Genomic DNA, 23,867 nt, shown 5'->3' with positions numbered 1-23,867 from the left:
TTTAATTTTTTTCCTTTTTTTTTAGTCTAACACGTCAGAAATGGTGTTTTCTCGAGTTTGGGAGATTTTCGAAAATTTGACAATGTTCTTTTGGCCGCTTATATAATGGTACACGTGACCACACGTGACAATAAGTCACGCCTAAGTAATACCTCTCAGACTCATTATGGACTTCCAGAGACTACAATTTGACCTCTGAGGTGTAATTCTATTATTGTGGGCATAAAGGCTAGTAGTAAGGATTGTATATGCACATTTATGAATTTTTTTTTTTTAAACTTTTTGTCTGAAACCATTTTCCGTCAACATAACTTTTGATTTTTTTTTCGAGCTGGATTTTGGCCGCTCTTGGCGCCAAGCCCATTGATTACGTAAGGGTGCTGGTTTCTGATGAGCCCAATCTTATGGGCGGCGTACCTCCCTGCATACTGACTTTCTGAGGTGTATGAACTCGGAGTCACTTGTTCGTGATTAAGTTGGAAGTTTTCGATCCTCACTTGGAAGTCGATGAAAATGACTTGCACTCGAAACCCATATTTCAAGCAGATATACAGCATTAGAGTTTGAAATCAAAAGGCGTTAACAATTCAGCGGATCGCAAGAGGGCTTTCGTCAAGGATTTGTCACATCGAGTCGTTGACGGTGAATGTTAGCAATTGCAAATTCAGCCTCAAGGACCTCTGCGGTTATTCGGGTAATTCCGTCTTCCGACCGCAGCTGATGACGAATATTATCGGCCGGCATCTCACGGCACATCTACTTGTGCTTCGACTTGATAACTGAGTCCAGTCACAAACTTCCTATGGTCTTTGTTATCTTGAGAATGTCTGGAAAATTTTTGCAACCGTATATCCCTGCTTATACTCCCTTTTACGTGTATAAGAAATTCCACCTCATGTACCATTGGCATGCAGTTACAAACCGTTTTAATTGAATCATGAACGGATCCGGATATTGCAAAGTTGCTCGGGTTCGAATCAAATACCGCTGAAGAAGTACATCGACAACTTTCGGTTACTCTGGGTCCATTATTACAAATGTCTGATATGTACTGGGCTCTCTACATGTAGCAGACTCATGGAGTCGAACTGCTCACGCTGGCACGAAATTCCAGTGCTGAGTGCGCGATCCGCTCGCAGGAAGTAGTTCAATCTACATGTAATCGTATATATTCACTTATTTATCATCTAGAGACGATGTAAAGCGTTACTCACCGTCGAGACCTCCTGATCTGAAGAAGGGACCGGTGTCCACAGCTGATCGGCCACGACATTCTTGATCTACGCAAACTCATTCAGAACCCAGAGTAATTGGAAGATCAAGTTGATCTCTCGTTGATGCAATAAAAAATTTCTTACCACATATTCTCCACCACCAGCGCATTGGATGGCGTAGGTGGTTGCAGGGGTATTCGTGACCGCGACCACAGGGAGGAAAAGATTCTGTATGAGCATAAAATTCACATCACAAATTAACCAACTGATGTGCGAGCACGTACAGACTCGGTGAGGTGGATGCTAGTTACATTCCGACGAAGTCCGACGTTCTGGATGTGGAACCCTCCCTGGTCCGCAGGTTTGATATTCCACTATTGGATGTAAGTTTGGTTGAATTGAGAACATTAGAAGAAAATATTTTGCTTACAACGCCAAGCTCTGGCTGGGGTGCACTGCTCGTCATGATTATGACATTTCCCAGCGTGTTGGGAAGCCCGACGTTGAGTGGTACGCCAGGGTTAATGGTCACGCTTTGAATGACATAGTTTCCTGGAGGAATGATGACACACGGAAGCTGCTCGCCAGACAGATAAAGATGATCGGTCATAAGTTAGTCCTTCTGGTCTCGTCAAGAGACTCAGAGATGTATAGGACGTACAGGTGTACCAACGGCTCCAGCTGAAAACGTGTGTGCGGCTGCGAGAAGAGCGATAGACAGAGCTGATTTGAAGAAAGCCATTTGGATTATTGATTCGGTTGTGTTTGAAAGCTGAGGTGTATAGCACTAGACTTTAGCTTGCCTTTCCTTTCCAATACCTTCGTATTTATACCAGCTAGGCATTGTCTACGAGCTACATTATCGTATAGAGCCATCAGATTAGATGATATATATCTGCGGTACAGACTGACCGCGCCGCGCGTGCCTGAACATAGAAATCTCTCAATCCAAGCCATTGTGACTGGTAGCCATCGCTGCAAATCTAAAAATCTATTGGACTGGCACTCTAAAACCTCTCAATGCAAAACGAAATGTAATGCAAATCGAGACTTGGACATAGATTGACGCGATAACCATCTCTAAATGAACAAAACTTTGTACAAACATAGGTATAGCAATCTTATCAGCGCAGGCTTGCTCAAAAAGTGTTTAGGTTTCGAGCGACGGTGACCATTTCGACGACATCATCCCGCCATGGCATGTGATCTAAAAATAGACTGCCCTGTGGTGGTGGTGCCGATATTTCGACTCCGAGTCGCCCCCGGGACCTGAAGTTGAATAAGTAATCATTGAGAGTTGTACTTAGAGCTGTCTGTCAGTGTAAAATGGAATGAATAACCTCCATGGGACGTCGATGAATCTTGAATCATGTAATCGTGGAATGGATAGATGTCCGATGGTCCTCGAATTCCTTAGACTTGTCATTGTAGATGATGTGGATGGCGCGGCAGGCGAGATAGTCGGTTTCAATAGATAAATACAAAACAAAAAAACAGAAGTCCTCTGCGGTGTGTGTTGCATCAAATATCAGTGATGAAGCTGAAGCCTCGGAAAACCTTTGGCGTAAGTTCAGACTCCCTTCTCGAGAGCGTTGCAATCTATCTTTACCTATTGTTTCGCTCCGATATGCCACAGAACTCAACAATGGATAGCAGATATCCATCACTTGATCGCCACCTCCAATCCGTCCATGAGGTTGAGGCACACCTTCATTGGAGAGTATATCGTGGCAGCTCGTATCATATGCAGTATAGGAGGAACAAAAAGCAAATTTAAAAAATAATGCGATCGTAAGCGTGGGTTTCTGCTACACACTGGTGATTTCAAACCTTATATTCCGGCCAGGAAAAAACGAGAATCGGGTCATTATTTAATATAATCCTCAGAAACCCTTTAGCATACCAGAATGGCCTATACAGTGCTGTTATCATCTCATACAAACATTTTTCAACACTGTAGGAAGACTGAGTGAATAGTAGGAAGTTTGTTGGTTCTTCTTTTTACAATAGGCGGAAATTAGGGGTAACCCCTGTAGCGGTGCCATTGTTTATCGTGTTACGTAATAGGCACTTGTGCCACGGCTGGATTTGATTTTCCCCAAGACTGAACTCGAATGTGCCTACCTCTCGGTTCTCATCTTCCTCAACACCATCGTCCAGAATTCGTCCAGGGAGCTATTTGAAGTATCTGGGATAGCCTTTCAGCTCATTCTAGTGTCCACACACTACCCCCAGTCCCATCACTATCCCTGGCTTCACCAGTGACGATCAACCAACGATGTCTGACGCGCCCGTGAGGTCCGATTCTTACAGGGGACGCAGCACTGGACACACCGAAAACTCTACACGAGAAAGGGTAAGCCTCTAGTTGCCTTTGTTTAATGCATCGGAAAATGACGATGCGATTGGGTGTTGGTCGATTGATTGTGTTACAGACGAACTACGGCGTAAAACCCTCTTTACCATCGCCCACGGATACAACATCGCCCGGGCTCGCTCAATCAGCCTCAAACTCAGCCTCGAATTCGTCCAGCTCGCCTCCCGAGCCAACAACGCCGCCCCGTGTGATTGCCAGGCCGCGGTACCCCGCTGATCTGCGCCGGGTGCCTTTGCACCGACGGGGCACATCTAAGACATACGAGCGGCTCGAGGATCTGTTGAAGGAGGCGGGATACAAGGAGACTCGAATTTTCACACCAGAGGCAGAGCGCATGGATCACAGGAGAGATGGAGGGGACTCGACGAAAGCAGGAGACGACAACAGAACTAGTGTCGTCAAGGATGGCATGGAGGCTGTCGTTGGCTTTTTTGCGGGGTTGTTGCCAAGCGCTGCTGCTAGCAGAACCAATCTAACGACTACCGAGGGAGAAAATCAGCTGACGGCGTCGCCACGAGAGTATTCGCCGCCTACATCACCCCTTGCGAAGCGGCGCTCCTTCGGACAGGGAGGAAGACCAAGTCTCGATCTGACTGAACCATCGACGGCCTCATCCAATGAAAGCTTTGGAGAGCCCACTCCGCGTCTCATTCGCCCAAAAAACTCCTGGGCAAGCAAACCAAATCCCACCACTACCCACCCACAGACCAGTCCCCCTGCCCATCAATCATCTCTGATCCCGCGCCAGTCATCACGGACCTCTGTAAATCGCCAGACAAACCATGCCTTTCCAGGCCCCGGCGAAAATTCGATGGGCATAGCCTCTCCGCGGCCGTCTCGCGCTGGGGCATATCTCAGACACATGGCCTCGACGCAAAGCATGCCGGGAAGACCCAATTCGACGCCGGTCCACTTGTTCAACAGAAACACGATGCACTCACACGAAGGCGACTCCGAGGACCCTGGAGTGGCGTATAACCGCCGGGGTAATGGCGAAGGGGAGGAGGAGGGTCACGGGGAGCCGCCGCTCCCACCCACATGGCTCGAGACTGTAGCGCGCGCTGTACTTTTTGGGGGCGGCGGAGCGTACATTGGCGGTCCGTCGCAGCATAATTTGCATGATCCGTCGCCGCACGTGTCCAAGACACGGACTGGAAAAACACCTGTGCTCCGCCAGACTCGCAGCTCACTGTCACAGGCACCAGTGCGGCGTCCAGCAAAGCGGCCTGTGGCGTCTCGCAGCAGGCTCTCTGACCAGACAAACACGACAGGGCTTCTCGCGCCGCCCCCGCCTTTGTTATTTTCTATGATCGAGCGTGGTAGGGCAGGCCGGAGCGAGGGCGAGGTGTCCGTCGCCCGTGTAATGTGTCGCAGTGCGCCGTCGAGCCGGTCGGGGTCCGTCGTGCGTGGTGAAAGGGGTAAAGAGAGGTGGCAACTTGGATATGAGAGGGGCAGGGGCAGGAAGAAGAAGAATGAGTGCGATCGTCTCCCTAGTCTCGCCAGAACGCAGGTGGAGGGTGATATGTGGTCGCGGACGAGAAGCGGGTATAAGCACGGCGCTGGGTCGATGGCTCCGGAAAGGTGGGGAGAAGCTGACGGCGAGTCAGATGGTGTGGGTGTGAGTTCCGATGACGAAGATGAAGGAGAGCTCGATCTAGCACGGCTTCTCGTCCCTCCAAAGCGCCAGAACTCGATCAAGAGCCTCCGCAAACATCTCGCTTCACAGGCTAGTGCGCAACAGTCTTTGATGAAGAACTTTGCTTCTGCTGCAGCAGGAGGTAGACGTGGATCGTCAGCAAACCTGGTCAGTAGTCGAACGCCGAGCTTGCTGAGGCGCAAATCTACAATCCAAGCAGAGGAGGACGATTGGGATGGCGAGTTTTCCGAAGAATGGGGCGGTAGTTGGGCTGGTTCGCGAAGGGGAGGCCAGGGGAGGAGGGGATCGACTGAAGATGATGATGTCGAGTCGTTTATTGGGTTTTTTGACAACTCTCGAGGAAACGCGAACACGGGTTCGGGGCGGAGCAGGCTTGGTTTTGTGAGTGCCTGGGGCGGAGGATCCTGATTCTCCTTTCATTCAAGGCACCGAAATTCCTCTCTTGCGTTCTGCCCACCTTCAATTCCATCTCTTCTCACTTGTTTGCAAACACATCCTTCCAACTACGGCATTCTGTTCCGAACCTCGACTACCTATTCTCTCATCCCCCCAACAGTCTCATGCACCCAGTCTATGCGTCCACTCTCCACTTTTCGCATCAAGCAAACAAAATGTGTATTTTTATTCGACATCAACGACACACATCATCATCACCATATCATCATTTTCATTCACGAAATCCTCACGATCTCCATCCAATTCATACTCTCCTCTTGTTTTGTTTTTTCTGGATCTTATGTGTTTTTTGCCATTTTTTTTTTCGTCTTTTCTGAAGAGGCTATCGATTATTGTTTCCATACTTCCTTTTTACCCATCTTAATATGATCACATATAAACCTCATTTTTCTTTTTCATGTCATGTCATTCATCGATCAACGACGACCCTCGCACACTCTTTTTTTATATTTGTTTGTTATCATCATTGTTCAGCTTCAGCATCCAACAGCATCTTTGTTAATCACCAGCACTATCACGTTCATTTCCACTGTATTCATATTCATCGCCTGTGCATCTACTATTCTTCCAAGTTCATCATAATCCCGTCATATCCAAATTTATTTTCATTCTTTTTAGACTTATGAGCCTTCGTCTGGGATCTCCTCTTTTCTATTTCTTTTATATCATTTATATTACCGTTGTCGTTGGTTGGTATTGGTATATACTATCTTCAGATGAGTTTGATCGTCTTCTAAGTTCTATGTCTCGCTTTTTTTTCTTTTGTTTTGTCACCTCTTCTTGTTACAAGTATAATTGCAGTTACAATCACGATCACGGTTACGATTTACACTACGTTGACCCAAGCCTTTTTTCCTCTTTTCCTCGTGCAGGAATGACCCGGGCATCTGTACAATCGTTGATGTGTTCACGATCGTACTACTGGGTTTTTTTGGATTTGCTTTTTCGTCCATCCCTTGTATTGTTAGATAGATCTTTATGACCTTTTACGACAGACTCTCCCTTTAGGGGGTATGATTTAGAACTCATTTGATGATTGGAGGTGGATGAGAAGTAATAAACAATTTGTTACCATACGTAATACAGCGGTGCAACAAAGGCAAGGACAATCAACTGCAGGCCTCGCAGGCCCAGAAGCAAGACAGGGGCTTAATCCTACTTAAGAATTTTGCCCATATTCTGCCCCGTTTTGGTTATTTTTAGGTCTAAAGTCGCTTACATATTTTTCCCGTGTGTTCGGATGCAATGAGCTTTGCAATGTTTGGCGACTTGATCAAGGAGACAGAATAGGCGCCGGTGGACGGCATGTATAGCATTCGAGGAGATGCATATACTATTCAGGTAAATTAACATCTTAGAATTGTACAGTCTCAAGGAAATAAGTACGTGATCGAGGATGCAACCAGGTTCAAACCGGTTTCCTAAAGGCTTACAATCTACTCTACTCACAGGGGCGACTTTCGAAGGCGAACCGCTGAAGTTAAATGAACAGCGTCATTGCAGTGGCAACGGCCTGTCAGTATGATTATAGATGAAGTGCATTTGTGAGCAGCATCGATCCATCATCGTTCATAGACAATTGACTCATGGATAGCCTGACTGAGACCAGAACGTTGATCTTGGTACTGGATGGCTGCCATCACGAATAGCGACACTCGAGTTGAATATTAGAAAAAAAGGGGGCAGGTTATAGAAGAACCTAGCTTGCCCTGGAGTCTGAAGCTCCGGGAACCTATAAGCACTTGCTCATGTGTACCTATTAGTCGTTGGAGCCATTCATCATGATCAGAAATTAAAAGCTCGGTGATTAACACGCCGACCGGTGCAGACTTCCTACACTCCTAGTCTTCCTTGTCTTCTATCTTGGACTTCCTCGGGGGGATCGAGCCGCGTCTGTCTAGCTGGCCAGGTACTACCACTGGTCACGGTAGCGGCTCATAACAGGCTCCGGCGTATGATTCGATTTCTGATGGCTTGCTTCAAGTTCGCGCTTTGAATTTGTGTGACTTGGGTAGGTTCAAAAGCCTTGAGTGGGTGTTTTGATTTTCCGCCTATTTGTACCCACTACTATTGTTCTCTGTATGACTGCTATGGCATCTCTCTCTGCGACTTCCGAGTTGAAGGTGCTGGACAGGGAGAAATGTGTGCATGGAGGGTTGGACGGATCCGAGGTCGTGCCTGTTAGCTCTCTCGAATCCGAGGGGCGGAGTGCGCTCGATGCAGAGACTGCAGGTGTCTCTCCAGTGGTCTTGAAGTACGATGGAGGGATGGATGCATGGTGTACAGGCTAGTACTCTCTTATCCATATGAAAATTAGAGTGTATTATTCCGGCGCTAATCGAATTGCAATCTCACAGTCGCCGGAGGATGGTTGGCGATGTTCTGTGTGATAGGTCTGGGCCCTGCATCGTTCGGTACAATGGAGAACTTCTACGTGCAACATTACCTGCCGAATTCTACTCCGTCTAGTATAAACTGGATTGGTAAGTCAGTCTCCTTGAAGTCTTTTTTATTTCCTGTACAATGAACATTATGAAGGCTCGCTTCAGCTGGGATTTCAAAGTTTGGTGGGTGTGCTTGTAGCAGGAGTGTATGTATGCGCGTCGTTCTCTCAGGAATATCAAGGTTACTTATGACAATGTTGAATGGCCCCCAGATTTGATTCTGGCCATTTCCGGTGGCTTTCCCTGCCTGGTTATGTTCTGTTCTTGCTCTCGTAAGTACGATTTAAATTCTGTGCGCCGTTTTGCTGAGAATCATCATGACAGACTCTTCATGCTTTCATTGGCGAAAGAAAACATGTTTTATCAAGTATTCCTATCGCAGGGTGTGGGACTCGGCCTTGCGATAGGTATAATATACACCCCCATCTCGTCAGCTGTATCACAGCATTTCATCGAACGACGTGGTCTAGCAATGGTACGCGAAATTTACCAGTCTCCAAAAATGCCATTGTGTATTCAACGCATCACCAGGGGATTATAACCACTGGAACCGCACTCGGAGGCACATTCTTCTCGATCGTCCTTGAGAAATTCCTGAATGGGCCCATCGGGTTCGCATGGGGTGTGCGCATATGCGGATTTATCAGCCTCGCATGCCTCGCTCTGGCAAATATGCTCATCAAAACCAACTATCCGCCACCGGAGATCAACTCTGGCTCTGCGGACACACACATTGCCCAGGCTAGTACGCCACCCGGGCCTGCCACCACCGTCCAGGAGAGCGGCATGCCTCTACTACGCCAGCTCGTGCGCACCCCATCGTACCTCGTGTTCATCATATTCGGCTTCGTCGGCTCTCTCGCGCTGTACAACCCCATATTCTCCATCGAACTCTTCGCGCTGCGCGAAGCACACGTATCCACATCCCTAGGCGGGTACCTGCTCGCGATCCTGAACACGAGCAGCATTTTCGGCAGGCTGTTTTTCAACCAGATGGCAGATTGGTATGGCGTGTTCGAGGTGTTTATTCCTTGTATGGCGGCTACAGGTGGGTGATACATTGCGCGATGTCTTCTTCTTCTTCTTCTTCTTGTTGTTTGGGGGTTGATAATTTCCTTCCTTCTGGGAGGATACTAGGTATCATAGCGTCGGTAATGACGAAATGCACGAACCTCCCATCAATCATATTATTTTGTATATTGTCAGTCAACCATCGTTTCCACTCTTAAAAGGATACTGATATTCATACCAACTAACTAACAAAGGTACGGGATGTTCTCTGGGTCTGGTACGCATATCCGATCATACTTCCTTTCAGAGTCAGTCATACTAAAACCGACTCAGCGGTGTCACTGTACTTTCCTGCGGTGCTCTCCCTGGACCAAGACGTGTCGCGCTCAGGCCTGCGCCTCGGGCTGGCATCTGTTCCCGTAGGACTGGCGAGTCTGATTGGCACGCCTATTGCCGCGGCTCTTGTAGGCCGTGATCGCTGGTGGGCTGGGTGTGTGTTCACTGGGGTGAGTGGAAAGCAGGACTGTTCATGGAAATCGCTTAAACTAACTAACCAAACTCCCATCTATTTTTGTGATTTTATAGGTGTTGGAGCTGTTTGGCGCTTTTTTGCTTCTGATAGTTTTTTTAATGAATTCAAGTGTGAGACGGCAAGGAGAGCGACAACGACAATGGAGGACAAGGAGGTAGATACTGCTGTTGTAGATCCAAAAATAGATATAACTGTTTATCTTTTCCTTTTCCGTTCTTCTTTTGCTCCGAAAGTGCAGAAGTGTTGCAAATTGGTGTTTGCGATGAATGAACCCCAAATCCATTTCACTACCTCGACTTGAGTCGAGCAGCAGTAAGCACTGGCAGACACGGGCATGTAATATATGGGACCACAACAGTCATTTTTAATAACATTCGACCGAGAACTGATGAATACACGTAATAAAAAAAGGACGTTATAACGAAACATTGCAACGATTTCATAAAAATTATACACCAGGGGGAGGAGGGCAGAACAGCGCACTAAAAGTGGGAACCATAATACATCCGTGAACAACGAGGTATCAGGAGCCTATTAAGGGGAATAACAAAAAAAGTGAGACGGGAATATAATAAAAGAGTAAGCCAAGATGAATTGACAGCGATGGGGTACGGACAAGCGCAGGAGTAACAGTCCATGGCGTTGAGGTCGAGGGTGAGGAATGTGGTTTGTTTTTGATGCAATTAGGTATATATGATGAATGGGCAGTTCGGCAAGGCATGCAAATTGTATGGCAGGTTACGGGGCATTGAATGATGTTTGGATGGGAAAAATGAAGGGGGAAGACGCAGGCGGATTGAAGTATGGGTTGAGCGCAGAAGCGATGATAGCAGAAGGAAGAGCAAGAGAGCGTTGGATAGCAAGTGGATAACGACGGAATGCTGAAGAGAAACCGGATGATTGATAAGGAAAAGAGAAACGGAAGAGAGAAAACGATGAAAGCAATGTCCAAGAGAATCAATCTCTTGTAAATGGGCGATCGACCGCCCAGGGCATGATTTTCGTGACTGGAGCATATAGGAAACCTAGGCCATCTTGGACAACCTTTGAGCAAGAGCTTGCACGACCTGCGCATCAACTCCAAATTCACGAGCCAAATCATCGAGAGATGCTTCATTGGCAAGTGACTTTTGATTTTGATTGACCGCCATGTTTGAAGAGTCGTGTGTCGATGCTGTCTTCAAAAAGTTGGATGAATTCACCGAGCCATGGGGTTCAAACATCCCGGAAAGATCGCTTTCCGGCAGCGGGAGAGAGTGGGTATGGGCGAATTCAGTCAACTTCCGGAGTTGCTGAGCGGTAAAGGCTACAAAGTTGAAGAGCTTAGGTGAAAGTTGCATCGCCATAAAAAGATAAGTACCTTTGCATTCCAATGCAGTATGGAGGAGGTTGATGACTAAATCCATGGTAAATTCTTCTTCAGGTTGTCCAGAAGACTTCGCCTTTTCGGTAGCCTTTTCCACACGAGGAATAAGAGTTTGAAGAGCAGCTACAGCACATGGTCAGACAGTGCACGAAATAAAGTAAAAATAAAACTTACTATATGTAGCGTCTAAAACAAGTTATTATGCACGATTAGCAAGAATTCAAAAGTGCTAGCTGTAGAACATACCTAGCAGTACGTCTCTGATACCAGTTGACCAGAACACACGGCTATCAACATCGGCGGGAAACTTGCTTAAGATGCTTGCAAGAGAATGGAACGGCAGCGAAGGCACTTTAAGGAAGTGCGACTGCAAAGGCAAAAATCAGCGAACGCATCCTCATGAGGGTATGAAAAGACTGACGTCAGGTTCTCGGATCAGATAGAGCAACCCAGATATCTCTTGCTCAGTCAAGAGGCCGCCCTCAAGGGCTCCAATGATCCTGTCTCCTTCCAAACCAGCGAGAGAAGGGCGAGAACCATCGAAACCTCCACGCCAATGAGGAAAGAGCTGTCAAACACGGTGTAAATGGTGCGAACCATAGTTACAGATTGGATATCACATACGTCTCTCATTAATTCCTGTTGCCCACTCCTGGTAACTGTCACGCCGCGAGCCCTTCTTCCCCTGCCGAGAACACTTCCTCTTTCCTTCTTGCCAGAAGAGTTAGGCGAAGCAGCTTCTCCTCTCAAAATAGCACCAGCGGTAGTCGCATCGCGAACTTCCACATAAGCATGGCTAAGAGTCTTGCCCTTCCCGTCGAGAAGGACATGCACTCGCTCGATTGGCTGTTGAAGCCATTTGGTGATCTGTAAAGGTGTGATATCCTAAAAAAAAAAAAAAATTAGCCATTGCGCCTGACAAGGGAAGTAATACTTACCCAAGGAACGTTATCAATACGGAGAACTACGTTGTCCTCGCCCTTCCTAACGTCTCTTCTAGATCCGAGTTGAGAAACAGAGTGCTGGGATCTGCCATCGATGGAGCGATCTTCGACCTGTTGTTCGAGCTTGGGGGTGGAGGCGCGAAGGTCCCCAAAGTCAAGTCCAAATTCAAATGCGCTCTGTAACTCTTCTATATCCTCCATCGCCCCATCGTCGAAGATGTTTGAGTTATCCAATGTAGAGGCAAATGAACCAATAGGCTCTCCAGAGGTTTTGATTGGTTCAACAGGGATATTGATCTTACCTGGTGATGAAGCTGACGCACCCATAACCAGTTTGAAGTCGGCAACGCTTTGCTTGCACACAGCGCACTCCATGTCTTTCTCCCCGACAATATTGAGCGCACTCGTGAGACAAGCGGAACAAAGGGGGTGCTTGCATGGCTGTAAAATAGCAAGAGATGCAGGCTTTGAAGCAAGACAAACAGAGCAGTCGGTTGGGGAAACATCAGGGACATGGGGTGGCGAATGAATTTTGGACATCATAGCCGGGGTAGAATGGTCAGAGAAACCCGTTGCGGGAGTGGATGAATGTTGGAAAGGGAGTAGAGATGGCTGCGACATAGGGACATAATTAGGTGCAGCGTAAGGATGAGGCATGGCTGGATTGTATTGAGGCTGATGTTGTGGAAGTAGATTGTAAAATACATGACCACTTTGGCGGTGGTCGTCGTAATATTGTTTCTGAGGATTGGGTTGACGGACGGCATGGAATTGGTGTTCGATGCCCTCTGGAATGCCATTCAGCATGTGGCCTTTCACGAATCCATTGCCGTTGCTGATTGGTTGGAAAGGATCGGCAAAGTGTGACTGTCCGAAAACTTGAGGTTGCTGCTGCTGTAAACCAAAGGAGGGATAGCCATAGTTACTGTTTTGAAGGGCTTGTAAATCACGAGAGAAGGAATTCTCGATCTCGTCTTGGTACTCTTGCTCGGCCTCGTAGTCGTTTTCATCGATATCAAACAAGTCAAGGGATGTGTCAGGTTCCAGGGTAAGACTCAAGCTGGCATTTTTGTGACCAATGCTGCGTGAAGGCGTAGGAGCCTGAAGCACAGATTAGACAATGAAACCTGAGATATAAGTTAAAACGTACCGCTCCAAAGGCTTCGCGCCTTCTAGGTTGTGCAGGATCCGTGTGACTCCCTTTCAACTTCAATTGTCTCGCCAAAATGCGATTAGGGGGAGGCGTAGACATGATATTCTGGTTCATCGATACTGGCACCCGACGAGGTTGCAAGGGGGACGATGTCGGAATTATGCGATTATTGATACGCGAGGTTACAGGAGACAAAGGGTTCATGCGAGAAGAGGGCAGAGACGCGTGCGATTGCGCCCTAGGTCTTATGGCGGGCAAGCTGTTCAGCCTTCTGTGGGTGGTAAGAAATGGAGCGGCTAGAAGGGCTAGTAGAGAGTCAGTACAGTGTCGTAAATTGGCGCTTATGCACGAACCTTCTTCCGAGGAAAGAATGCTGTGATCGTTGACGACGTCGGACATTGACATGTCACTGGCTATATGCGCATCGTTAGTGGCAAAATATGGAATTTGAAGCGCATATACGAAGCTTACATTCGTCTGCACCGAACTGGGATTCGTCTTGAGGCGCGGGCGCGACTTTGATACCATTCTCACTAGCGCGAGATCGCCAGTTCTCGGCGATATCAGCCAGACTCTTGTCCTGGCTAGAATTGATGTTGCGCAGAACATCAGGAGATCCAGCAGAAAACGCTAAGCGTTTCTTGAGACCGCTGCCAATGTTGTCGGGGGTGGTCAAGGTAGATGAGCTTGTTGAATCCAAAGAACGGAGGCTAATCGGAGTGTAAGGACTTGCTGAGGGCGTAAGTGGTGACCTGTAGTAGGACTGGGAACGAGGTTGCTGCCGAGGTAGTCGCTGAGGTGTTACTGGCTGCGCTTTATTCGAGCGGGACATTGCAGGCGACGTCGGGACAGAGAAAGACATCCTGCTCTATAGAATCAAAAAGAAAGAACCGCTGTGACGAATGCAACTTCGTGACACACGAAATAAGAACTTGAACGCGTTGAGTCACGTCACATGGACTAACGCGTAGAAACGCGTTTACGTCAGGTGTCCGATTCACACGCCCTCTTAATTCACGGTATAAATCCATCGAGTCGTGCTGCGAGATTGCTAAGTATCAACGCCAGATACCAAAGGCACCAGAAGAAAGGTTTCATTAAGATATGTATATAGATATACTACTACTGTTCAGGAAATCCTACTATTGACGTAAAATTCAACTCTAGCCTTTTTCCAGGGGGGCAGAGGAAGAACTTGAAGCTACTCTTGATAGAGTCGAAATGCCCGTCAAGAGCATGGGCTTGAGTTATAGCCTGAGAATTCAGTAAATTTGAGATACTGATATTAGATATAAAGTGGGAGATAAATCTATGCCATACCTTCTCTGGACATATGCAAGTTTTTGCCTTTTTCTCTCGCTCTTCCAATGTAAAGAGGACGATTTTTGTGAGGAAGATACTTCATTCTTTGAACCCGACGGAAGGTACATCGAATAGGAAGACACAGACTCAAACGACGCGGGGAGAGTCCGTTTTTTTGTCATCGACTTTGGAAGATCCTTTGTCGGTCTATCTATAGTCGACTTTGCGGATGACTGCTTGTCAGAATCTTCGACGTTCACAGATGCTTGCGTATCCTGAGTCGGGTTGCCTATCGAAGCGCTCAGAGATCGATATAGTCAGTAAATCAGCATCATACCATTAGAACTACCGAAACAGGGGTATCCGTGCATCTTGTACGACGCCTCAATGCTGTCGGCATTGATGTTCGTTATGCGAAAGTCTAGCATTCAAAAATTAGTCATAAGTTGACGTTTAGCGACATGTAAAATGACCCACCAAACTCAGGAAATGTAAGATCATTTGCGCTGATTACTGTACGGTTGTATTCGATAGCATCCGACTGTGCTGTCTGAATTACGTTGTCTACTACATGAACTGCAATGTTATATAGTCTGGAACTGAGCGCCTTGAGAACCTGGGATAATGTAGTTCAGGATTCAGTAAAATGAAACAATATCTTAACTTTACTAACTTTTTGAGCGGCAGGGGTGAAAGTGGGTACATCTAGATTCTCGTTAAAGGTGAACTTGTCATAGTCGTTTGTAATCTTACCGGGCGGTCCAGAAGATTGCTCAGCCAGCCAACTCTAAGTATTCCTTGGTCAGTCAGAGCTCCATGAACGGATTATCGGGCATACATCGTCACATTCATTAATCCTTGCTCTGTTCTCCGACAATGATATTATCGAAGTAGATGTAAAATTTGAAGGGTTGTCCAAGTCCCTCACGAAATCCCATTCAGGCGTGTGTTCAGTGGTATGACCAGACATGGAAGTAAACCGATTGAATAAACAAGAAATGATGTATCAGACGAGTGTATTTCAAGTAGTGGTACCTGTCCACTTAAACGTTTGGAAATGAGCGAATGACTAGATTCGACGTATGTGAGTGTATCCAAGATCGATAGTGAACGCAATGACCTACAATGAAGTGTACACCTGAATTATCGAAACTTGGGTATTAATAGCGACTGGCGCAAAAATTATTTAAAACGGTCAGAAGAGAAGTAGGAACGATAGTCGATTTCCAGAATGCGTACCTTTATATGATGCCTCCAATATTCCTTTGTCGTGGTCGGTTCCGTCATGTACCAAAGACTCATTGAAACTGGTGGAGGATGGGAGAAATGGAATCTTAAAAACATCCCGCCACCGGGGATATAGATCCATTCACGAGATTTGCAACCGTTTATCAAAGGATGAAAGTAAAATCTGATTTCGAGTACAAAGGTAGCCAGCAAGTTTAAGTTCGCAGCGAGGCCATTATGACAAGGTTTCGGATGATGCCGAGCTTGGTTCACCGGCGTATGGCAAACAAAGACGGCAAAGATGCCATCATGCCATGTCATCTCTTATCTTCCCGTGTACCCCCGACCTCGATGAGACCCAGCTCACATAAACGTACTGCTTCCTTTCCTTTCCTTCCTTGTCGGTAACGGATATTGTTTTGGCTCTGGTTTATCTATCGAGTCTGGCTCTGGTCCCCATTCCATGACATTTCATTGCGGTCTCGGATTCAAGGTGATCCAGACGGGTCTCTCTGCTACGCTGCTGTTCAATACAATTGCAATCTGATCTCTGCAATCCCATGGTGAGTTCGTTGTTCCTTTCTGATCCCTTCGCTATGTGATGAATTCATGTCATATGAATTCGAGCGAACGCCGTTTAAAATCAAAACGTTGCGCAATGTGCACCCGAATAAATCCTAGTTATCCTGACCTTTCTCATCATACATTTTATTGCCATTCAAAATGCTAATTATTTTCCTTTTGATAGATTTAGATGACTGGAAAGTCTTTTAGGAAGTTGAACCTGTGAAGATTTCTTGCGGAGAGCCACCGATCCCTTCGTTATCCTGCATGCTTGCATCGTGAGGGTGAAATCCGCTACATCATCTCTCTTTATCGTCTCTTGACCGCATCTAGTGGGACGTCTTATATCTTACGCGCTGGATACCATGTTCCCTGTGCCTGTGTTGTGATTCTGGGCCTTGGTTTTCGGATGGACACAACTTATACCAACCATAACATCTCTATTCTCATAGCAATCCCTTCAATTCACTGCTTTCATACGAGGTCCAGGTTAACATCACCAAACTAAGTGCAGACGCACTGCGAGCAATAAATCGATTGCTACAGAGCACAGCTGCGTGTGCCTTGGCAGCGGTATCAGTGTATGGTGCCATGGTTTGACACCGTGCACTTCCGCCCAAATGCACAGCATTTTATGAAAGTTGAAGGCTGTACGAGCGCCCCAAACAATTGCCACTTAAAAGGACCACAAACCTAACACATAACGCTCAGACTACGCTTCTATTTGACCCGCAAGAGATTGGCTATCCATGGCACCTTTTGGAAAGAATGACGCTGAGAGTGTGTCGGGCGTCCAATTGCAACCAGACACGCCAAACATTGGATCGCTCCGCACACAGTACCCAACACATGCGTCCTCAGCTACCAAAATTCAGTTAACCATCCTTGCCACCGCACTCGTCGATGCACTCGGTGGCCCTGCTGAATTCCGCGGCCGGTTCTCATTCCCCTTCATCGATACCATGAAGCCCAATAAAACTTTTGGCCTCCCCGCTGGGGTATGGACAGACGACACCTCCATGACACTCTGTCTTGCAGAATCTTTGACCACCTACCAGCCACCAACCCAGTCATCCGAGAAAGGTGGATTCGACGAACTGCATCAACTTGAACTCTATAATCGATGGCGTAACGAAGGCCATCTATCAGCGATCGGGAGCTGCTTTGACGTCGGGGCAACTATCAATAAAGCACTATATATCTATGAGTCATCGAAACCTGAAGAAGCGCTTGATCGCATTCAGAGCAACTTGTCGAGCGTCAACTTCTCTGGCAATGGGAGCTTGATGCGCATCGTACCCATAGGTCTTCTCTACTGGCGTGATGAAGCTTTAGCAAGGGACTACGCAAGAAGGAGCAGTCGGGCGACGCATCCTAGTCCCTTGTGTCTTGAAATGTGCGAGATGTGGACCGGTGCGATCGCCACCATCATGGCGGAGAGTACACGTGCCCCCAAACCCTCCGCTAAACGATTCTCAAAACTTGACCTCCTTCACTACATTTCTAGCTTCCCTTATAAGACGATTACACTCCGGGATGCCCTAGCGATTCCTTCTCGTATCCGTCCTGCTCCTGAAGATGATGTCGATCGCGAGGCCTGGTATTGGCAGCACCATCCATTACTCCGACTCATCGCGGACACCCAACGACCAGGAACAGTTTCCACGAAGACAAAGGGTTTTGCTTATACTATCCCTCCGGTCAAGCAGCTGCCTTCGACCGGATACGTCCTAGATTCTGCTGTAGCTGCGCTCTACTGCTTTTTTGCCACATCGACATTTGAAGACGGTGCATTGTTGGCGGTGAACCTTGGTGACGATGCGGATACTGTTGGCGCTATCTTCGCAGGTCTGGCTGCTTGCTGGTATTCAGCAGAGGAAGGAGATGGAGATAGAGTGTTCTGGACGACACGAGTCAAATCATGGTGCGAAGACTTGGTACGCCGTGATATTATCGACACGGTGGCCAAGGATCTGTCAGCAATGAAAGATAAAGTTGGCTCGTAATCAGCTACATACTATTGATCATATCAAGTGTGTTAAGGAGCATTTGTCTACAGGAACATTCCTACGATTACACGAGGAAGATAGGAAAGTTTGTTAAAGAAGAGTCTAGTTTTAGGTATAATATGGCAGAAGTATGGCTTGAAATATAGCCAACGGAGGAGGCGAATCCGTAACGGTACCTTTCGAGCTTTATATACTTTCCATTTCTCCACAAAGTCGGGAGAAAGCGTCTTCCATCGGTCGTAATCATCGTATTTGTGATATTGGCTGCGAATGTAATAATATCTGTTAATAAATACTCACCCGGATGTTGTCATCCTCAAGTGGGTGCATATCATTATCTTTCAGAGTCTCGAAGGAAGCGTAAGAATGAATAATAAGCCAAGTAAAAGGAGAATTCAGAGTCTTCAAAGCATTCAGGTGGGTGCATTGGATAGATTTTATCGGTTTCGTCAATAGAGCGATAAAGCTTATAGCCACGATGCTTGAACCATTCCAAAGTCGTTGAAGAACTCCAAAATTCCCGTTGAGCATCCCTGTCTGCATCAGGCACCGTAGAAAAGGTAATTCCGTCGTGTCTGCGGTATGCGATGGGGAAATTGGTTGAGGCGGTCGTTCATGGCACGGAGGAACTTCATGCATTGTTGTTGGCTATGATGTAGATACCTTTGGATTTTTCTTCGTAGGTTTGGCTGGCTACTGGTATGTTGCAGAGGAAGGCGACGGAGATCCATTGTCGAAGCATGAATGAAGGTAGGGTATTTAGTGACCCAATGTGTATCTTGCGCGCCCTATGGCAAGACCAGAAGACTCAATGACTTTGCTGAATAAATGGCTCAAAGTCGAACATTGGGGATCGTCCCGTAATTTATTTAAACTCTTTGATGAAGCGTAAAATAACGGAACCAAAGTAAAATACGGCTATAGCGATGTAGTAGATACATCCAGAGGAATATTTAGATATGATTTTACGCCCAGAATAGGAGCTTGCAGTAAAGTTTGAATGCCATGGACATAACCCCCGCAAAAAATCGCCGGGTCTGAGGTATGATGTGGAGATTATATTCTGCTGAGCGTCCGTATATGGCACGAAGGGTTTTCAGATGCCAGGGAATGGGCGGCGTCCTATACACCTTCCACTTTTCCATCAAGGCTGGATGCATCTGCTGCCACCTGTTATAAGTCGAGTAATTTTCGTAATGGATACTTCCGGAAATTTCAACTTCTAGCTCCTTCTGCGTCATCTCGGAAAGGCTTTGCTCAAAGAATTTCAAAGCTTCAGCCGCAGTAAACCGTCGTTTAAGATCCCAGGTTGTCATCATATCTAGCAGAGGTGCTAAGACAGGAAGATACTTTGTGCGGCACTATAATCATACTCTTTAGCGCCAGCACTATATAGAAGTAAACACAGAATAGTGTACCTGATATTCAAAACACAATGAAACACCCAAAGCCCCCACATCACCAACGAATGGGCTATAATCGTGTTCCCCAGCAGCCGTGTCATTACTTACGTTGTTTGTACCCAAAAATCGTTGGTAAGGCAATCGAAATTTAGTCCTATCAGCGTCTGGTGCCAGCATGACTGAAAAGTCAAAGTCAATGAGGGCGTACAACAGGCGCCTTTCAGTGCGCAGTTTACTACGCCGATGGTACCCTCTCGGTAGTAATCGTGAATCTGCAAAATGGTTCACTACAACGTTCGCATCCCTAATGTCCTGTCAAAAGTATGTCAGTAAATCCAGAAATTGAGCTTGAATTGCTTTAAAGCTAACCCCATGCGAGATGTTATTATCATGGAGATAGGCTAGACTCTGTCGTATAGCTAGGTTAGCAAGGTTGACACCAGTATATCATTCAAATATACCTTGAGTCTCGAGTAAATGATATCGACAATCTCATACACATACCGTGGATTTGGCTGATAAATACCAATGCCCCATCTGCAAGCCACTTTGAGAACATACCAAAGTTGTTAAAGCAAACCAAGCTTACCTTGGCATCACCGCGAGCCAGAACCCCTCTATTGGTAGGAGATCCAGTACAGGAATAACACAGTTCTCCTTCAACGTATCCATACTTTGCTCGCTCAAAAACCGCAGCACTCGATACTCGTCTGTGTTGTCTGGCACAAGCTTGATTACAACATGTCGTTTCAGGGAGTCCTGAGCATATAGAATTTTTCCCTAGAGATGTAATATTAGAAGATTATAATGATAGTTCACAACATCCACCTACAGATGTATCAACACCAGATAGAGGTGGGTCTGTTTGGTATACCTCTGGAAGATCCGTCGTATCCATATCATGGTGAGCATATGGGAAATCGGCTTCAACAGGTCCACTTTGAGGGTCTGGTGGGAAGATGGGAAACGTGGCTAATTCTTCGCCGCTGTAAACGCTGCGCTTGTATAGGGTATAACCGTGATCCTTGAACCATTTGACCACGTCGGGAGAGTCCCAGAAAGCAAATCGCTCCAATTCATCGACTTCAACGCCATGTTCAAATGAAAAGGGAATCGTGAGCCCTGAAGACTGTCGAAACTTGTATCATTACGCAGAATCATAAATATAGTGGAAGTAAGCTCACCATTATGAGACTTCTTTACAGGTGCGGGTGTTTCCAATTACTTAGTGACAGTTGGAAGCAAAGAGAAGTTGGGGATAAGCATCATAACTTCAACCAATGCTTGCCAATGTTTGTAGTGATCCCGCATCAGATGACCTGGGTCCTGGATTTCGCGATCGGATTGGACACTGGTTTGGATCTCGCGATACTGTGCTCCTCATGAAAATTTGTACATGTATTCTAATGTATACTCTGCATGATTTTTTTTTGCCATAACAAATAGGAAATGGGTCAAACGAATGTATGTCCAAACCGACTTCCCTGGCATCAAGACATCGTCTGACTTCGGCTCGTTCCCTGCCACCGTTTCTGACAAAACACCTTTTATATGTAAAATTTTTGCTGATGACTAAACGAATGTCCAAACCGATCAACCACCATAGTAGCAGGCCTTGGACAGTACTGTACATATACGTGCGTAACAATTGTTCGAATTATCAAGGATGACCTTTTGGCTTTTTTCAGTACTTTCTCCAACTATCCAATGAAATTCGGAAATAAAATTCCAGTGATTTTATAACCATCCTACAGAATGCATGATCCCAAGGCATATTTTAATTCCAAAGGAGTCCAATCAAGTTCCAAATTTCACTTTCAGCAAGGCATTGCCGATGAGGAACGACATCCGCGTTTTCTTCCGAATTCCTTTCTGAGAACCAACAATCAACAATATTTATATATAGAACACGGAGACCGTCGGATCGACTGGGAGTGAGGCCAAATGGACCTGGACCTGAACTTAGACCGAGATGTGTGACCTTCCGTAACGTTCTAAGTGCTTTAACTTTTAAGTACACAGTGACTCCAGTGTTACCTCCTAGACGTCCTTTTTTCCTTTCGATTTGACTATATTGTTCGCTAATGTACGAAATTCTCTTCTCAAATCTTGGCACATGCGTTCAATTACCGGATTAACCATGTAGATTAACTATGCTGACTATGTCGAATGCTTCAATTGTGAGTCGCCGTGGCATCACAATGACCACACATTTCACTCTGCGGACTTCAAAAATTCCATAAATAAAAATTTTATAAACTTGTAATCTCATTATTTGGTACATCTTTACCACAGGCTGAGCAAAATAATTAGGCGCCTAGAAGAAGCAGACTACCTGGAAACCTTGAATTGACAAAGAAATTTAGTTGCTATTTACTGGCGATTGACGGTAAAATCGACACCCTCGATACAGAAAATTTCAGATGTCCAGACAGGAATAACCTTCTCTCCACGCTGTGTTGCAGAGAAATGATAGTGAGCTTCCTGTAGATTTTTCGGCGTTGGCATCCGAGTCGGCGGTACCGATATCTTGAGGGAAGCCTGGTATCAAGACAGTGTATAGTAAGCAGTGGAAATGCGATTCATTGGCAATAAATAGAGCATACATTGTTGCTATGTGCATCAGAGGATATGACTATACGATCTCCAAGAGTGAGGGTAATGGTTGAACCGGGGCCCGTGCCATTTCTACCTGCATTGTAGGTGTGGTCACCTCTTAAATATGGCATCTCGTTGGGCTGTTTTATACCAGTTAGCTCAAATCTGAGCGCAGGAACAAGATACGTACCCTAAAAAATCTGTCGGTTAAGTATGTTCCCACTACGGCGGGACTGGTCTTCGTCTTTTTCGATGTAGGCTCTTTGGATAAAAGCTTATGAGGAATATTTTTGTTTCTCCCTCCAATAACTACTCCGTCGGACAGGAAAGTCCACCAAGTTTTGTCTGGTAACTCAACATATAGCGTATACATGAAACCATCAGGTCGTCCGCCTGGTAGACCTGTCTGAAAGTGTGGAAAGATCAGTGAGCTCCGCGTGGACGCAATAATGCAATCTACAAGCAAAACTCACAGACACTCGGGTATGGGCAAGTTCCATGGACTTCCCAATAGCAACTTGTGTCCCGGGCGGGAGCGTCTGCGTAGCATCTTGGCCATCGTACTTATATTTTCCGGTTATCTCTCGGGAGAGGGTAACAAGTGTCCCTTCAGCGAGAGGCTAAGGAAAGAATGACAAATTAACACGGCGTCTAAGCAACGGCAAAAATGACGGACTGACAGTCGGAACAGGTGCATGCACTAGATTTGTTGACATGGCGCTCCGAAAGAAATGATAAGCGTTCTGTGAGCTGGTATGGCGCGTGTGGTTGCAAACTGAAAAATAGGATGGTTGAACATTAGGGTTCTTATACATTCAGTGGGTACTATATTTAGGGATATTGGACTAGTTGTGCACAATACATTTTGCGGTATCTTCGGGATGTTGCGCCTGAAGATACATCGGGTGAACTTCACAAATCGTGGGCAGGAAATCGAACAAAAGGAGTTAAAGTCATAGCTAAATTAGTTACCTAGCACAATATGCTAACAGCAAGGAGTCCCTCAAGTGAGGTCTGGAGAAAGGTAGGTATCTCAACAGCTATCTTTAGCATCGAAAACGTTCTGAGTTCACTGCCGCGAAGTGATACGGTAATATTCAACTAATACCTTCACGTCGGGCGCTTGTTTATGGAAGATTGATATAAACTTACGAAATTGAGATACTGGATTGTATGGCTGAGACAAAAGATGTGTCAAATTGAACGTTTCCCATTGACAGTGATTTCTGGCACATGGAAACGGCGAAAATAGCTTATTCAATCTCCGATAAAAAGATGGCATTCCTTCAACTTGCTACGAAAAACATACTCCGTTATGTTATTTTTTTGAGACCGGTCCTTGATTAAGCACCCGCCACTGAAGATGGTATACTCACGAGATCGAAACCAATGAATAATGTTATAATCAACTATCTACTCAATTGACAACAAATGGAAACGCAGACAAGTTCGCTATTGCGCTTAATTGCAACGCATCTCAAACGTGTCAAACCATATTACACGCCTTCCGAGTGCACAGCGGTAAGGCTGGTATCTATCCACATCATAGGTGTTTTGACTCAAGGACGACTCGGATGTAGGAAGAACTGCCAGATTCTCCCTTCTTCAAA

At 46.2% G+C, this 23,867-nt stretch overlaps 7 protein-coding genes across 7 annotated transcripts; 3 read left to right on the top strand and 4 right to left on the bottom strand.

Annotated features, from left to right (window-relative positions):
* Positions 1 to 1,092: 1,092 nt before the first annotated feature.
* On the bottom strand, positions 1,093 to 1,824 carry JR316_0009649 (uncharacterized protein; the record flags this gene model as incomplete). The annotated part of the gene is made up of 5 exons (XM_047895342.1): positions 1,093 to 1,152; positions 1,215 to 1,280; positions 1,359 to 1,442; positions 1,499 to 1,588; positions 1,645 to 1,824. The coding sequence occupies 5 exons, from the start codon at positions 1,822 to 1,824 to the stop codon at positions 1,093 to 1,095; spliced, it is 480 nt and encodes a 159-aa protein (XP_047745061.1).
* Positions 1,825 to 3,492: 1,668 nt separating this feature from the next.
* JR316_0009648 (uncharacterized protein) lies at positions 3,493 to 5,656 on the top strand (the record flags this gene model as incomplete). The annotated part of the gene is made up of 2 exons (XM_047895341.1): positions 3,493 to 3,570; positions 3,650 to 5,656. The coding sequence occupies 2 exons, from the start codon at positions 3,493 to 3,495 to the stop codon at positions 5,654 to 5,656; spliced, it is 2,085 nt and encodes a 694-aa protein (XP_047745060.1).
* A 2,129-nt stretch (positions 5,657 to 7,785) lies between these two features.
* Positions 7,786 to 9,849, top strand: JR316_0009647 (MFS-type transporter pytF; the record flags this gene model as incomplete). The annotated part of the gene is made up of 8 exons (XM_047895340.1): positions 7,786 to 7,984; positions 8,062 to 8,187; positions 8,243 to 8,294; positions 8,361 to 8,420; positions 8,473 to 8,623; positions 8,680 to 9,196; positions 9,493 to 9,665; positions 9,745 to 9,849. 8 exons carry the CDS (start codon positions 7,786 to 7,788, stop codon positions 9,847 to 9,849), a joined length of 1,383 nt encoding a protein of 460 aa, XP_047745059.1.
* An 867-nt stretch (positions 9,850 to 10,716) lies between these two features.
* On the bottom strand, positions 10,717 to 15,426 carry JR316_0009646 (uncharacterized protein; the record flags this gene model as incomplete). Its single annotated transcript, XM_047895339.1, has 16 exons — positions 10,717 to 10,997; positions 11,052 to 11,180; positions 11,304 to 11,424; positions 11,479 to 11,625; positions 11,682 to 11,942; positions 11,996 to 13,102; positions 13,152 to 13,459; positions 13,508 to 13,567; positions 13,626 to 14,022; positions 14,298 to 14,408; positions 14,475 to 14,553; positions 14,604 to 14,745; positions 14,794 to 14,877; positions 14,934 to 15,072; positions 15,130 to 15,243; positions 15,295 to 15,426. 16 exons carry the CDS (start codon positions 15,424 to 15,426, stop codon positions 10,717 to 10,719), a joined length of 3,612 nt encoding a protein of 1,203 aa, XP_047745058.1.
* Positions 15,427 to 16,996: 1,570 nt separating this feature from the next.
* Positions 16,997 to 18,253, top strand: JR316_0009645 (ADP-ribosylarginine hydrolase Tri1; the record flags this gene model as incomplete). Its single annotated transcript, XM_047895338.1, has 1 exon — positions 16,997 to 18,253. The coding sequence occupies one exon, from the start codon at positions 16,997 to 16,999 to the stop codon at positions 18,251 to 18,253; it is 1,257 nt and encodes a 418-aa protein (XP_047745057.1).
* A 968-nt stretch (positions 18,254 to 19,221) lies between these two features.
* Positions 19,222 to 20,846, bottom strand: JR316_0009644 (uncharacterized protein; the record flags this gene model as incomplete). Its single annotated transcript, XM_047895337.1, has 7 exons — positions 19,222 to 19,617; positions 19,675 to 19,971; positions 20,029 to 20,067; positions 20,121 to 20,196; positions 20,249 to 20,439; positions 20,492 to 20,788; positions 20,844 to 20,846. The coding sequence occupies 7 exons, from the start codon at positions 20,844 to 20,846 to the stop codon at positions 19,222 to 19,224; spliced, it is 1,299 nt and encodes a 432-aa protein (XP_047745056.1).
* Positions 20,847 to 22,032: 1,186 nt separating this feature from the next.
* On the bottom strand, positions 22,033 to 22,973 carry JR316_0009643 (uncharacterized protein; the record flags this gene model as incomplete). Its single annotated transcript, XM_047895336.1, has 5 exons — positions 22,033 to 22,200; positions 22,266 to 22,397; positions 22,448 to 22,663; positions 22,731 to 22,877; positions 22,938 to 22,973. The coding sequence occupies 5 exons, from the start codon at positions 22,971 to 22,973 to the stop codon at positions 22,033 to 22,035; spliced, it is 699 nt and encodes a 232-aa protein (XP_047745055.1).
* Positions 22,974 to 23,867: the final 894 nt, after the last annotated feature.

The sequence above is a fragment of the Psilocybe cubensis genome, chromosome 9 (assembly GCF_017499595.1).
Source record: "Psilocybe cubensis strain MGC-MH-2018 chromosome 9, whole genome shotgun sequence".
NCBI lineage: Eukaryota > Fungi > Basidiomycota > Agaricomycetes > Agaricales > Agrocybaceae > Psilocybe > Psilocybe cubensis.
The sequence above is the reverse complement of the archived record's forward strand: the minus strand, read 5'-3'. Positions and strand labels throughout refer to the sequence as shown.